General features: G+C 39.2%; 1 protein-coding gene across 1 annotated transcript in view; it reads right to left on the bottom strand.

Annotated features, from left to right (window-relative positions):
* The window catches only part of LOC126253017 (small ubiquitin-related modifier-like), a 42,656-nt gene extending 38,990 nt beyond the window's left edge, over positions 1 to 3,666 (bottom strand). Inside the window, exons 1-2 of the mRNA XM_049954075.1 lie at positions 3,549 to 3,666; positions 3,373 to 3,441 (exon numbers count right to left, since the gene is read on the bottom strand). Of these exons, the coding sequence (XP_049810032.1) occupies positions 3,373 to 3,441; positions 3,549 to 3,563 (84 nt within the window). The 5' untranslated portion in view covers positions 3,564 to 3,666. The remainder of the gene's footprint in view (positions 1 to 3,372; positions 3,442 to 3,548) is intronic.
* Positions 3,667 to 15,456: the final 11,790 nt, after the last annotated feature.

Genomic DNA, 15,456 nt, shown 5'->3' with positions numbered 1-15,456 from the left:
TATATTTTTGCACTTCCTGTCGATCTCATTTTTGAGACGTTTGTATTCCTTTTTGCCTGCTTCATTTACTGCATTTTTATATTTTCTCCTTTCATCAATTAAATTCAATATTTCTTCTGTTACCCAAGGATTTCTATTAGCCCTCGTCTTTTTACCTACTTGATCCTCTGCTGCCTTCACTACTTCATCCCTCAGAGCTACCCATTCTTCTTCTACTGTATTTCTTTACCCCATTCCTGTCAATTTTTCCCTTATGCTCTCCCTGAAACTCTCTACAACCTCTGGTTCTTTCAGTTTATCCAGGTCCCATCTCCTTAAATTCCCACCTTTTTGCAGTTTCTTCAGTTTCAATCTGCAGTTCATAACCAATAGATTGTGGTCAGAATCCACATCTGCCCCAGGAAATGTCTTACAATTTAAAACCTGGTTCCTAAATCTCTGTCTTACCATTATATAATCTATCTGATACCTTTTAGTATCTCCAGGATTCTTCCAGGTATACAACCTTCTTTTATGATTCTTGAACCAAATGTTAAGTTATGCTCTGTGCAAAAGGCGGCTTCCTCTTTCATTTCTTCCCCCCAATCCATATTCACCTACTATGTTTCCTTCTCTCCCTTTTCCTACTGACGAATTCCAGTCACCCATGACTATTAAATTTTCGTCTCCCTTCACTATCTGAATAATTTCTTTCATCTCGTCATACATTTCATCTATTTCTTCATCATCTGCAGAGCTAGTTGGCATATAAACTTGTACTACTGTAGTAGGCATGGGCTTTGTGTCTATCTTGGCCACAATAATGCGTTCACTATGCCGTTTGTAGTAGCTAACCCGCACTCCTATTTTTTTATTCATTATTAAACCTACTCCTGCATTACCCCTATTTGATTTTGTATTTATAAGCAAAAGTCTTGTTCCTCCTGCCACCGAACTTCACTAATTCCCACTATATCTAACTTTAACCTATCAATTTCCCTTTTTAAATTTTCTAACCTATCTGCCCGATTAAGGGATCTGATATTCCACACTCCGATCCGTAGAACGCCAGATTTCTTTCTCCTGATAACGACGTCCTCTTGAGTAGTCCCCGCCCGGAGATTCGAATGGGGGACTATTTTACCCAAGAGGACGCCATCATCATTTAACCATACAGTAAAGCTGCATGCCCTCGGGAAAAATTACGGCTGTAGTTTCCCCTTGCTTTCAGCCGTTCGCAGTACCAGCACAGCAAGGCCGTTTTGGTTAATGTTACAAGGCCAGATCAGTCAATCATCCAGACTGTTGCCCCTGCAACTACTGAAAAGGCTGCTGCCCCTCTTCAGGAACCACATGTTTGTCTGGCCTCTCAACAGATACCCCTCCGTTGTGGTTGCACCTACGGTACGGCCATCTGTATCGCTGAGGCACGCAAGCCTCCCCACCAACGGCAAGGTCCATGGTTCATGGAGGGTGATATGGACTATACATCACAATTTGGGAGCAAATTATATAAAGAAAACACGAAGGACATTAGTGTTTAATCAAATTTAAATAAAATTCAAAACCTACAATAGATTCCCCTAAAACGAGTAACAAAATACCATAAAACTTAATTCCATGTGCACCATTACAAATCATAAGTTGAACAGCATGACTTGACTGTCAAATTTTCATACTGCTCTGACTGCAAAGGGTGGGAGAGTAATTGTTGCATAACAGCGAGACCAATATACCTAGGGCCACTTCTGTTGCGATTGATTTGATAAATGTAGCAGAACAATTTGTCAGCTTATGTTTTGGCAAACATTTCATGAAACAAACATTTTCCAAAAAACTTTATCCCCAAAGAGTCAAAAGAAAACTTGTTATTAGAGCTTTTGGAAGTTAGCTTAAAACTAATGGAAAGAACTGGTACATCATCAATTCTGTGATTTACTTTGAGTATAAATTTGCAATTTGCACCTCATGCTTCAGTACAGCTGATTCAATGAAGTACAGTATATTTACAGTAAAATTTACGAAATGTACACCAGATGTTAAGCATAAAGAAGTGAATATGTTTCTATGAGTTGACCAGATGCCTTTTGTTCAGATAAGCTTTGCAAAAGTTCTCTGCAATATTAGAGAGATCAACATACCATAAGCAAATCATGACAAATGTTAACAGCATCAACTTTTTTAAAAGCATTTCAGACAAGATTTGTGGACTACAATTTCATCAACTGAAAGTTTATCTATATATTTTGTATTTGCTACAAAGATTACGCACTGCCTCAGGTTTTACAGTGACCCCCCCCCTAGATCCATGCCCCTAGTCACAGGGTTTGGAAGTGACCCTCTGATCTTAACAATATGTGAACGTGACAAATAACTTCAATTTATTAGACAACCTTAAAGTACTAAACATGACTAAAGTAGTATGTACACACTGTAAAAACTGAGTAGCTACATCATTAGAAAAAATGCAGAAAAGAAAAATCTTACTTTAACAGGCTGAAAAGTTCTATCGTCGTAGCAGTCAAATTCCCTCCAATAGTTCATAGAACTGCCAACCAACTGAATATCAAAAAAACTCCATGTCCATAATGTTTTCCTAAATAATGTGACCCTAGGTACACTGGTCTACCTACCATTCGTTCAACTCCACCTCACCTCAACAATGATCTACGGCCATGAAACAATTTCACCCATCAAAATACTTTTCCATCATTAGCACCTATTCCAATCCTCATGAAGGTAGATAGTACTGCTTTTTAGCATGACGAAAATCTGTACCAATAACACGAAGATCTTACAAAAATAGCTTCTTAATTCAAATCAACATTGCCAAACCGTACATTTTTTTTAACAACGTTAACCTTAGCACTGCAATAATAATGATTAGCCTGTTAACACAGACTCACTAGTAAACAAAGGGAGGGTACTATCAAAGACAAAACAATTAACAAATCCGCGCAATATCCGAAAAGCACGGTTAATACTCCAATAAACTGCAAGATACTTAACTGTTTTTCACAAATTCAATGCAGCCCTGAACAGGTTAAGTTGAATTTGGTCGTTGGGTCTACATACGTTCAAACAACGCATCACAGTTAAACAACGACACAAGATCTGTTCGATATTAATGCGACATAACGTACACTTTTAAGGAGAACTTCTTGGAACTCAACAGTAAACTACTTCAGGAATATTGAAAGCACAAACAATGTAGCTAATACACAAGCACACCTGCTCGATGCAATTACAGCGTGATTGGCAACGTTTATTAGCATCTTGCTGCAAAAGCCTAAACATGAATTGCATCTTGTGTACTACAAACACAAAATGGAAGTTACGAAACTAAAGTCTCTGATATAAAAATGTGGACAGTACCACAGAGTCAACACTTACGTTTCCCACAACCTTCAACTTTATGTATTCTGAGTTGCCGTCTCCAGGCCCGGCGTCAGGTTTTTGTTCCTGAAAACGCGATCCCAGAGATGATTACCACACCCACAACTATATATCCAAGAAAGCATCTCATTAACTTACAAATTATGTAATAATCACATGACTACATCAAATACCTGATTTTCCGACATCTTCCACAAACGTAACTATCCACGCGCCAGAAAACTTCAACCCACAATATGGCGCCAAGCTTTGTCAAAGACCCAGCCAGAATTTGTAAGTTCTACAACGTTATCGAAGTGCGTTCAGTAGCCAATAAATATTAACGATATATCGAAACGAAATGATAAACGTCAACGGTACAGAACTGAGTATCAGTTTAAAACACTGAAGTTAAACTGATGATGTAATGAGTACATAATTCAGATTGAAAAATTCATTATAAAAATCCGCTCCTCATAACGGACTCATCATCATCTTGATAATTCTCATAAACATTTCACAAAAAACCCAAAACTATTACATCGAAATAATCGAATTTATTCTTCCATGAGAATGAAATACTATATACAAATTGCATGGAAAGTAAACAAATTAAGGGAAAATAATTATAGGCAGCGTATGATAATACTTTCACAATACATTGAGGTAAAATATTGTTTAACATAACATTATATTAGTCTACATAAGTCACTGTCTACTCCCACCCATGAGGGGCCTCTTAAGATGTGGAAAAAAGTCAAAGATATATGTTTTATTTAGGCGTAATATAACCGAATGACTTGACATGATGAAACATAACTGCATTACAGTGCGACTGTTAATCATAAAACAGTCTAAAACAATAACCTTATAAGGTTCTACGAAATTACTCTTCAATGAGGTAGGAGTTGCCCAGCAGGATCTAGGATCTAAAGTACATATCAGCTTATATATTTGATACTTAACCAAATTACGTGACCCTATTGAGGTCTTTGTAGAGGTATTCTTTGATGCTATGGTTATATCATTAAAAAACATTAATGAGAAAGAGAGAGTGGAGGAAGTCAACAGGATATTCTATGTCTAATACCTCATGAAATTCTTATACACTTCAGTATTCTTACACACTTCTATATTATGAAAATACTATTCCTCTAAATTGAATTCGCCATGAAAATATTACATATCTTATTAATGAATGTAAACATATAGTATAAACTAGTCTCCTCATTTTTATATCACCTGTACTGTTAATCATAAGTACTGCAAATACAGGCGAACAATCGCTCTTCATTAATTCTAGGATATGGATTATGTCACCTAGGTAGTAATTTATTTACAGTCTTTAAACTATTAAGTTGCCTATTTCTTCATTTACACTGTTCGAGTGTGAGACCTTTATTGGTAATGAAGATAATGAACTTCTTCGTCTAGTACTGAATCACATAAAACGAGCCTTGTCCCAAAATTTAATGACAATTCATTTAAATGGAACCAGCTGTTGATGTTTTCATTCATTTCATTCGTGGAAAGACAACAATTACACCTTTTAACATGTGGAAGGTCATTTATGTAAACAACAGTAGACATAAGAGAGGATCCTGCAGCACACTATTCCTGATTACTACTAATTCTAATATAACACCGAACAAGGTAAATATGACCTGTTTAGTTGCAACTGTTATTAAGTGTTCAAAAGTGTATTGTCCATTATCATCTCAGTTTTTTGAAAACATTGGGGATAATGCGATGGGATAGTAATTATTCATTCATGTTTTCTTTCATTTTCTGTGAGTATCTCAAAACAGTATGCTTAAATTTGTTTGGGGAAATACCATCCTGAAAAAATATATATATTATATACACAATTCAACTCAAAAACATTTTATTGCTTTGTCACTGGTTTCATTAGAAATATTCAAATATTTATTCTTAAGAGAGTCAATATCACTCAAAACTGCTTTTGAAGACATAACAAGTAGCTGAATTTTATCCAACTTTCTCAGGACTACTGTTTTATAAACTGGATGCTATCCATTAAACAAGTGTTCAGACCTAAACTATTTGCTGCTTAAAGAAAAAGCTATTAACCGATCATTTTATTATTTACCTTTAAATAAATTTTCCACCAATTCTCTTGCTGGAGTGGTAACATCAGTTCCTGTCAGATTACTGAATTTAAACGCTGTTGGGCTTGACTAACACTTGGATGGATGACCACCAGGTCTGTTGAATGCTGTTGGCAAACAGTTTGCACTCAGCCATTGTCAGGCAAATTGAGGAGCTACTTGTTTAAGAAGGAGTGGCTCCAGTCACGAAAACTAACAACGGCTGGGAGAGCAGTGTGGTGACTTCATGCAACTCCAAATCTGCATCCAGTGATGCGTATAGGTTGAGGGTGACACGGCGGTCGGTCATTACCAATAGGATCTTCCAAGACCTGTTTGGATGGAGTTTAGTTTTAGTTCAGTAAATAAATTTCCTCATTTCTCCTGTCTAATTTTTTGTTACATTCAAAGTAATCCTTAAGCTGAATTACATATTTTTGCCCTTATACCTTCTTCGAATAGTTATAAATTTAGAAGCTAGTACTCTGGTTATGGTAAAGTGTCAACTGCCTGCCATGAGGTTGCTAGCCTCATTCCTAAATAGTATAATGCTGGCTGTGATGTTAGAGATGCCCACTCAGTTGTCATAATATCTTCAGTGTGTGTCTGCCTGTCAAAATTGTCAGGTTCATGTTCTCAGCTTCAAGCCACCATCATCAATGGGCATATTCTTAGATATTTTGATCTCTATAGCTTCCAAAACCATTATCCCTCACACTTTCGGAGATATAGTGAAATGCAATTTTATGCTTATTTTCCAAAACATGTTATTGCATGATTAGTATGCTAAAGAAGTCATTTGTTTGATAGCAGTTACTTTGCTTTATCACACACATGAACAAAAAGCTTTTTTACTATAACATACCAATACTCTACAATCTGCATTTTTAACACATTTGTTTACTTCTATTGTTGTCTGTATGTGGCAATATTTATATTGACCATCTGCCTTAACCAAGATTACGCATTTCTCGACCCTTTTACGAGATGTGAGGGAATTACCAGTTTTCCAGCATTTTATCATATACATCAGCCTACTGACTTCATTTCCCTGTTTCTCCCTGTTTTCATTTATCCATATTTTTCGAGACTTCTTTCTCCATCTTAGTCAACCTACTGACCTAATTTGTACTTATAATTTTGGTGTGATCCTCACATCACTTCCATAAATCTACTTCAATTCATATCAAAACGCTTTGGTTTGCTTCTAATGGCATCATTTTATTACCATCTCTTACCTACAGACAATCTTACTTCCAACTGAAAATTATTAATGTATGCAGAGTTTATTGTTTCAGAATTTACGAATTATCAGATTCAATTACTTCTCTTAACGCAAAGTGTCGGTATTTTACTGTTACTAATCCTTTTTGTGGATCTCATGTATTATTTATGGGCTTTAGTCATTATTTTTCTATCATGGGCACTCATAATTTACTCACTGCTATTTTAACATTTAGAATTTACTGTTGCAAAATAACTCTCATTTTCTTTTATAAGTCATCATTTAGGTATTGTCATTTTTGGGAATCGTTCTTGTTTACTAGAAAGGTTTTGTAAACTAATAGCATATATACAATATGAAGGAATATATTCCTTACTTCCTCAAGATAGAACAGAAGAAGAGACTGAAACTTGGAAAGGAAGAAAACCTTCATCCAGATGGCACCACCCAGTATGCCAGACTGTCTACCCACCAAGTGGCAGACTTCCTACAACATCTACTGTAGATAGGACAGAAGAAGAGAATGAAAATTGAAATAAGGTTTCACTCAGCTGGGACCCCACAGTACACCAAACAATGTATCTGCCAAACAGTGCTTGACTCCCTACAGAACTTAGTAGAGATAGGACAAAAGAAGATAATGAAACCTGGAAGGGAAATAAAGTTTCATTCAGCTGGAACTCCACAGTATGGCAAACTGTGTACCCACCAAAGAGTGGGAGACTCCCTACAGAAATCTGTCAGTATCAATTTGAAGGGATTCAGATCTACAGTGTTTCATACACCTAGCTTTTTCTTACTTTTCAGGTACTTCAATCTCTCTGCGTTTGCATGAGGCCTACCTATTATTATCCTCAATGGTCCTTGATAAACATGTGTAATCTTCTTTGTTTCCACTGAAATTTTCTTAGGTTTTTCTTTAGTTTTGACTAACACTAGTTCACCAATGTTAAAACTAGTGGGGGAAGATTTGGCGATATGCTGTCATTTTCTGTCCAACCTTGATCTGTCGATTGTCCTTTAGCTCCTATTTCTTTGAGGATATAGTTCTCTTCCACATCAGCATTTTGTACATTATTCCTAAATTCCGTATCTTGTCGAAAATATCCCTTACTCCTCATTACTCTGATAGGTAGTTCTCATGCTTCATTATTACTGCCTACATAATTTCCAATGAAAGGTTCTGTAATCACTCGAGAATCCGATAAAGTTAATGCTAAGTGGCTCTGGTCAAAGTCGATCTTAGTCGATCTTTCTTTGATAGGTCATTAAAAAATCTGTGCCAATTAACATCTCAGTACTCAAACTGAGAATGATTGAACAAAAATGATGTATTAGTACATCACCTATACCAGTTGATGTCAAAGCTTGATGCTGTATTGCACTAGAAAGTTTTCCAGTACCATCTATTAGTCTTACACCAGTAACTTTCATGACTGTTCACTCATTCTTGTTAGAAATAGAATCAAACTATCAAGAAAATAATGCACTGTTACTCTCGAGAAGTTAGTTTTTATAATAGGATTAGTTACTCGAGTCTGAACAGGTTCCTCATAAAAGTCATCTAATAAATCTTTTTCAGTCTGTTTCCAGGTAAAATAGTTTTGTTCAGTTCCAAGTACATTTATACTTTGATTCATAGGGTCATCAATCTCTACATTCTCAGCTGCCTTTTCCAACCGGTCCACCAATTTTAAATCAAAGCACTTGACAATGTTCTCTACTTTCGTTCGTTGCACGTCAGCTACACAACTCTCTGTCTCTGAGCAACTGCGTCGCCACAAAACATTGTTACCCCTAGCGCTGTCCTCAAATTTCACAGTTTGTGACAAGTAAACACAGCTAATAGGTTCCTTGACCTTGACCTCGTTATTATTGCTACACCCTTATTTCAACAATTCCTCCTCTTCAAAACCTTGCAATACTGACTCTACTTCCTTTGCTGAAACTTTATCCTTCAGACTGTCATTATTGTCAAAGGTGTAAGCCTTTGCATCATCTTCGTCCTTGTCTGATTCAACCCTGTAATTTGTTCCTTCCTACTGCCTGTAGGATTTTCCTTTTTCTTCTTCACCCATTTTTCAAATGTGTCCAAAATACTGTCAATTACATAACAAGAATAGTTTAGCAGGTCACTGGTACTGTCTGTTCCTGTTACATCATCCCTGTTGTCAGTTTGCGTATGCTTACTGAGTGTGGGCTGCATTTTTGTTACTGGCTGTGTTAATGTTTCTGACTGGTGAGCGACAGTTTCCCCATAGATGGGAGTCAATTTTCGACATTCTATTGTGTTCATTCGACTCAGATCGGGTAGCGTTCGTCTTGTCTCACTAGTCACATTTCTGTCTTAGTCATTATAATTATCGCTAAAGCGCGGTGGCTGTCTGTCGCAATAGTGGGACAAATGGGCATTACTCCACTAACCAATGGCGCCAAATATATTCAAGATGGCGGCTATAGGTGTGGCATCTTGGCACTGACGTCATGGAGGGAAATTCAAATTTTGGTAGGTAATAGGACGATTGGGCTACCTCCACTAACCTAACTCCACCCTCCTCTCCCCTGGAAATGCCAGGAATTAAAAAATGGCGGGAAATTTACATTTATTGACGAGAATATCAAATTTTGTGTCTACACCTTGAGGTCTAGTACACAACACCACCACTAGAGGGCGCTGTTGGCGGTCCCCAGTCCCTCCCCCATCGCCTCCCTGCCCTCCCCCTATTTGGAAACTGCTGGGAAATATGCTCAGTCTGTGTCGAGTTGCTGGACTGAGAGGATCTCACGTTGGTAGGCTAGTGTAATGTGCACGAGGTTTTGTTTAACCAATTTGTTTAAGAATCTTGTTTATTTATTTCTGAAATAGCAATGCACCTCAAAATTGAGACTGGTGTTTAAACACTTTACACAATATTAAACAATTACAGAATTTATTTATTCTGATAGTGAAATGAACAATGTAATTATACTGTCACATATTGTGCTAAATAAATGTGAAAAGCTTTGTTGCGGGCACTCCATGCACCAGAGCCATGGCTGCTGGAAGAAGCCACATGCTAGGCCACACCACACCAGTCACCAGCCAGGGCCACCTAAGCACTTCCTTCAATGCTGGGAATTACTGCAGCCTTCATGGCAACTGAGTACCTGTTGTTGTTGAACACAAACTGCTTCAGGACTTATTAAATCTGTTGTGTAAGCAATGTGCAGAATATTGTCACATACATGTCTTGAAGATGTTACAGGAACTAAATGTACCACTGCCCAAAGAGAGCGAGAGCTTTGCAGATGATGAAAGAATATTTAAACAATTTGCAATCCCTGTGTATACATCTACTTGACAGATGTCCTATTTACTGAGTTAGTGGCAGCATGGCATGTAATTTCACATGTCAAGCATCTCTGCTATGTCTTTGTCTCTTTCCTCACAGCATACATTCTCCATTGTTTTTATCAGACAGATGCGAGCATAGTATAATTTCTGAACTGCGATCGGAGATGAAGAGTGAGTGCTATACACCTACAGAAAGCTACATTGTGCGTGTATCACAAATAATCTACGTTTTTTTCTTTGGTGTAGAAGAAAGTAGTTTTATCATCTTAATATAGAAAACTTGCATGTATGTCAGATGTTGGAATATATATGTCCTGCATTAGAGTATTAAGAGTGTTGCATTCCGCATGACTAATACTTTGGAAACCATCTGGCTTTAACATTATAGTGTGTTTAAGTGCAGAAATATGTAACCTTAGGAGTGCATGTGTTTCTGTTCTAGGACCATTTCTCTCTTACCAATGCCTTTTTGGTACTGACCCCAGATACTAGAACAATACTTTAGGTTGATTTACATAAAATGCCTCAAACTCTGTTCGTCTCAAGCTCCATTATGCATAAACCACACATTTCTTCCTAACCATCTGTTATATCATTACAATACTCTCATATCTAGTATACATCAATAAGGGGTGTTAACTCTGTCGACATGGGCGCATCTGGAGAGGTCTTGTGCGCTTGGATGGGTGCTGTGAGTAAGGTTGGTGCAGAACAGTCTTCTGTGAACTCCAATTATGGACTCAGCTCACTCTGCTCCTTCACGAGATGTGGAGTGTAGTTGGTACAGTACCTTCCTACTTCTGGTCAACTGTAAATTAAATTGGCAACAGTGTTGCAGGGAGGGTCGGTCAAAGACAATGAAGGAAGATCTTTCAGTCTCCAACTTTATCCTAAAAATGCGACAATGCTCTGTGACTCCCATCCACATAGAGGCAATCGTAATCGTAAATTACACACTATGATCGAAGTGCTAGAAATATGTAGATAACCTAACTGCATCAGAGTAGGACGTTGTCTGGTATACTTTGGTCCATATGTTCGAGAATTAATATTGAATGGATGTACTGCACATTCATCGATCTACATTCACGATCTAGTATATGGTACTTGGAAAGTAGTGGAGGGGCGTTTAGCGATGATGCAGGAATTGGGTAGCATACTGCTATGTCATTGGTCGGCATTGAAATTACGGAAAAACCGATAAAATTGATAAACTTGATCACACTATCATCTGTGGTGCTTTTTACAGTACATTGTCCCATATTGATGGTGTCTTGTTCATCCCATCCACTCAATGGTACGCTGTTGATTGACTCAGACCACTTGTTTCAGATGGAGAGAGTCTTGGTGGGAGCAACACCTTCCAGCCAGCACCAAATCAATGATCGTGTGCATGACTGCAGTATGAGGAATCGCCGGCCGGTGTGACCGAGCAGTTCTAGGCGCTTCAGTCTGGAACCGCGCGACCGCTACGGTCGCAGGTTCGAATCCTGCCTCGGGCATGGATGTGTGTGATTTTCTTAGGCTAGTTAGGTTTAAGTAGTTCTAAGTTCTAGGGGACTGATGACCTCAGATGTTAAGTCCCATAGTGCTCAGAGCCATTTGAACCATTTTTTATGAGGAATCAATCAAAATGAAAAACCAAGACATCTGCTAAGATAAGATTAAATGAAGAGGTTATCAGCTTCTGTCAGCTGTCTGCAAATGCTCTGCAATGCCACAAACTCTTCCAGTTTCCATATGTTATGATATCTTCTGCATTTTCGTCAGTAATAAATACCGCCTCTGTCTTTTATTTCAATTATCCTGTGTACTGTGGGAACAGCAGCACAATTTACACTGTGCATTGTTCAGTTTTCTGTGAGAGCCAATGGATCGAAATGTGCTAATGTTGGTTTTGTGCCTGACACGGACCTCGAAGTCATGGTGGAAAACAATATGTATGGCTGTGCACACAGCTGTAGTCTTACACTGTATGAATATGTTACAGCACAAAATAATGTACCAAACAACAACATAGGGACCCTATCTTGTAACTGATAGTCTGTTGGATATGGTCCTCCTGCAGTACAAAAAAATGGTTCAAATGGCTCTGAGCACTATGGGACTCAACTGCTGAGGTCATTAGTCCCCTAGAACTTAGAACTAGTTAAACCTAACTAACCTAAGGACATCACAAACATCCATGCCTGAGGCAGGATTCGAACCTGCGACCGTAGCGGTCTTGCGGTTCCAGACTCCTGCAGTACAGGCAATGAAACTTTGCACTGGTTGCACAAACGACATCGATTAGTGGGCACCTGCTCCAGCAGACCAGTGCATGTATATGTAATGGGATCACCACATATGGTCAATGTCAACACACAGACGGTATTTGTTTCCTGATACATCGAAAGTGAGAATGTGGTAAAATCTTATCAAGTGGTCTACTGGATGATGTTAGCAGAGTTTTTATAGTTCATAGTTCTTCTCTGTTTGACGGTACAAAATAATGATGACAGAGAGAATGTTTGAGTGACAGACATGAATGCACCTTGAGGGACGCACATCTTCATTAGACTGTAGTATCTGTATGTAGTTTGGAAACACACTACACTGCAGTAGCAAAATCCTCGTCCTTCTTCCAGTTCCCATATCGTTTGGATTCTTCCTAATTTTCCCATTAAGAAACACCACCACACTTGCTCGTATTGCCTTTTCTACTACCTAGTGTTGCAGCAGAAAGCTTCGTTCGGCACTAGCCTTATACACTGTGCATGGTTGGTGGAGCTACGACGTGTTCCCATTTCCACTGAATGGTCAGAACATGAGCCCTGCCACACTATACCAGCTAACCTTGTTTCTCCATGGGCGGCAGAAAGTGGTAGATATAGCATTCTCCGACTTCTGCCCAGTTCCGACTAAGTGGGGACGATCACATGGACAAAGCTGCAGCGAGTGCAGAGACTGAAGAACCTTACAAGATGCAGAGGGATTGTCTAATGCCACAATGAAGTTTTGCTGTACAGGGTCCTTAGCAGATACGTGCAAAAAAGGTGGCTCGTTTCGAGATATGAGAATGCCACAGATGTGATTCACTAGTGGCTGTAGCCATTAAAAGACATCTTCACAGGATCCAACGCAAGTATGGGGTTCAATGGATAGAACTGATTCCAAATCACAGATAACATATGTAAGAGAAAGCGTAACACTATAGATCTGAAAAGTCGGTGTACTAGTCATAGGATTTTGTTCATTTCTTATAACTTCAATCTAGCGCTGCATTTTTTAAGTGATTCGTCACATAGCACACTCTCTACTGTATATGATTGTTATATCCTAGCCAGTAATGCCAACCGAGCCCGCTGCCAAAAAGGTTGGCAGCACCAAAGTCCGGACGCCGTCCGCATAAGCAGCGCCAGCGATACAGGAAATCGCCGCAAGTCTGCGCGCGCCACCGCTGGCTTCTGGCTTCTTAAGTGCTGGAGTCGCGAGCGCTAGGACAGTTCTGGATTCGCCGCTCAGTTGCATACTCGCCACCGAATTGTGTACTTGCTAGTCCGTTGTGTGTTCATCGCAGCAGAGTTGTTGTTTGTCGTCAGCCGACGCTGACCAAGCCGCTCCGACTCGAACTAGACAGATTTCTGTAGACCATGTTCACCACTGTGTTCTGTATCGTCGTTAATAAAGATAAGTACCGACTTTCATTTAATCCGAGTGTTTGGGTTTTCATCTTTCTGTTCACAGTTCCAGCGGACCGGTCGGCCCGCTATTAAAAGTGTGGCGGTGACTTCGTAGGCCGTTTCTACAGCGAAGTGTTGTCGCTACGAAGGCCGTCACAAAAATGATCATTCTCAATCCTCCCTCGCCTGCAGCCCAGTGGATATATTGCAGAACCCTACAAAGCATCAAGATAGAATGCATTACAGATACTGTTTGTTAGCCTGAGAAATATCTAGCGGCGGCAAGAGGAAGTTGCAAAAAGCGGCTTCATACCACGTTCATTAGCCGAATCACTTTCTGTATGCGGTGAGAATGGTGAATTTATTAGGAGCTTACACCGCCGGCGACGTGCACCCGCGCTTTTGGCCTGTTAATACCCACCCCAGCGATCACCATCTGTATTCAATGTCAAGGTATTTGTGTGAAAGACCACTTCATTGGGAAGCAATACCATACCTTGATTTATAAAACTTGTATAGTTTTTAACTGAATATCGTTAGTAATACTTTTGTGTGCCTGTTTAAACAAGACCGCTTTTTATGCTGGGTGACATTAACATAGCCGTTGCGATCGTGTTTTTAATTACTGGTCGCTTATAAAACGATTACATCTCTCTTTCTAAGACACACTGGCACCACTCTCAAGAAAAACAAATGATACTTGTCCATCCATCGCGGATTTTCGCTTAAGATTATTTGGTGCCACTAGCATTCAGTTACTGGCGAAGAATTATAGTAAATAGGGGATGCGTGATGGATTCGCTGTGATCAGTGACTATGTCTGATCTTAAGGGAAGTATGGAATTGACATGGTGAATTGCGATTTCAGGGCATCGATAGCCATAAGTGGGATGAAAGATTTTACGTGGAAAATTGTGTCCAGACATAAGAATGGTACAGATATTGATAATTACGGAGCCACAGGTGTCAGAAAATATTTCCGATACTTCACTCATTGTCAAATGCCATCAGATTCCGGCTGCAATGGTAATATTTATTTGTAATTACAGTGATAATTGTACGGCTGGTTTCCTAGAACGATTCTGCCTGATATACGGTTACGTGGCAGAGGTAGACCGTGGACAGAACGAATGGCATTTGTGGCTTACATCAGGAGCCATTGCTAAGCCGCCCAGACTGGGCAGGTGGGGGCACAATTATGTAGCTGACCTGACCATGTTGCCTTCTAGGTGGGTGAATAACAAACCAATAGTCAGTATGTATTGGGCAGCCTTCGTGGTCGCCTGTGTTGTGAGTATCCTCCGTGGAAATTTGAGAAGGTTCAATAAAGACGAGTGTTTTGCGCTAGAAAATTATTCCCTCCCCTGTAAATAGACCGGTTCACTGCTTGTATTGACGTTCTACACATTTCCCGTCTTTATCTGGTTTAGAGAACACCGATTGTGGTGTATATTGTGTGTATCTAGACGGTGTAACACGGGTGGGAGACGCGTTTGCTGGTTTTCTAGACATGATAAACACACACGATTGTAAGTATTAAACCCTCAGTTGACTTTGTAAAGTGCAAGGATGACATGGAATATGTTATATCACTGACATCGGTATTCGTTAAAAAAATACAAGTGGACCTGCCAGTTTCCTATATTTTCGTGTTATCACGTAAAGATCTTCGCAGACGAGATAAGTTTCTAGTTCTACATCTACATCTACATACATACTCCGCAATCCACCATACGGTGTGTGGCGGACGGTACCTCGGACCACAAGTAGCAT

The sequence above is a fragment of the Schistocerca nitens genome, chromosome 4 (assembly GCF_023898315.1).
Source record: "Schistocerca nitens isolate TAMUIC-IGC-003100 chromosome 4, iqSchNite1.1, whole genome shotgun sequence".
Classification (NCBI taxonomy): domain Eukaryota; kingdom Metazoa; phylum Arthropoda; class Insecta; order Orthoptera; family Acrididae; genus Schistocerca; species Schistocerca nitens.
Note: the sequence above shows the minus strand (reverse complement) of the source record. Positions and strands in the feature narration are given on the sequence as shown.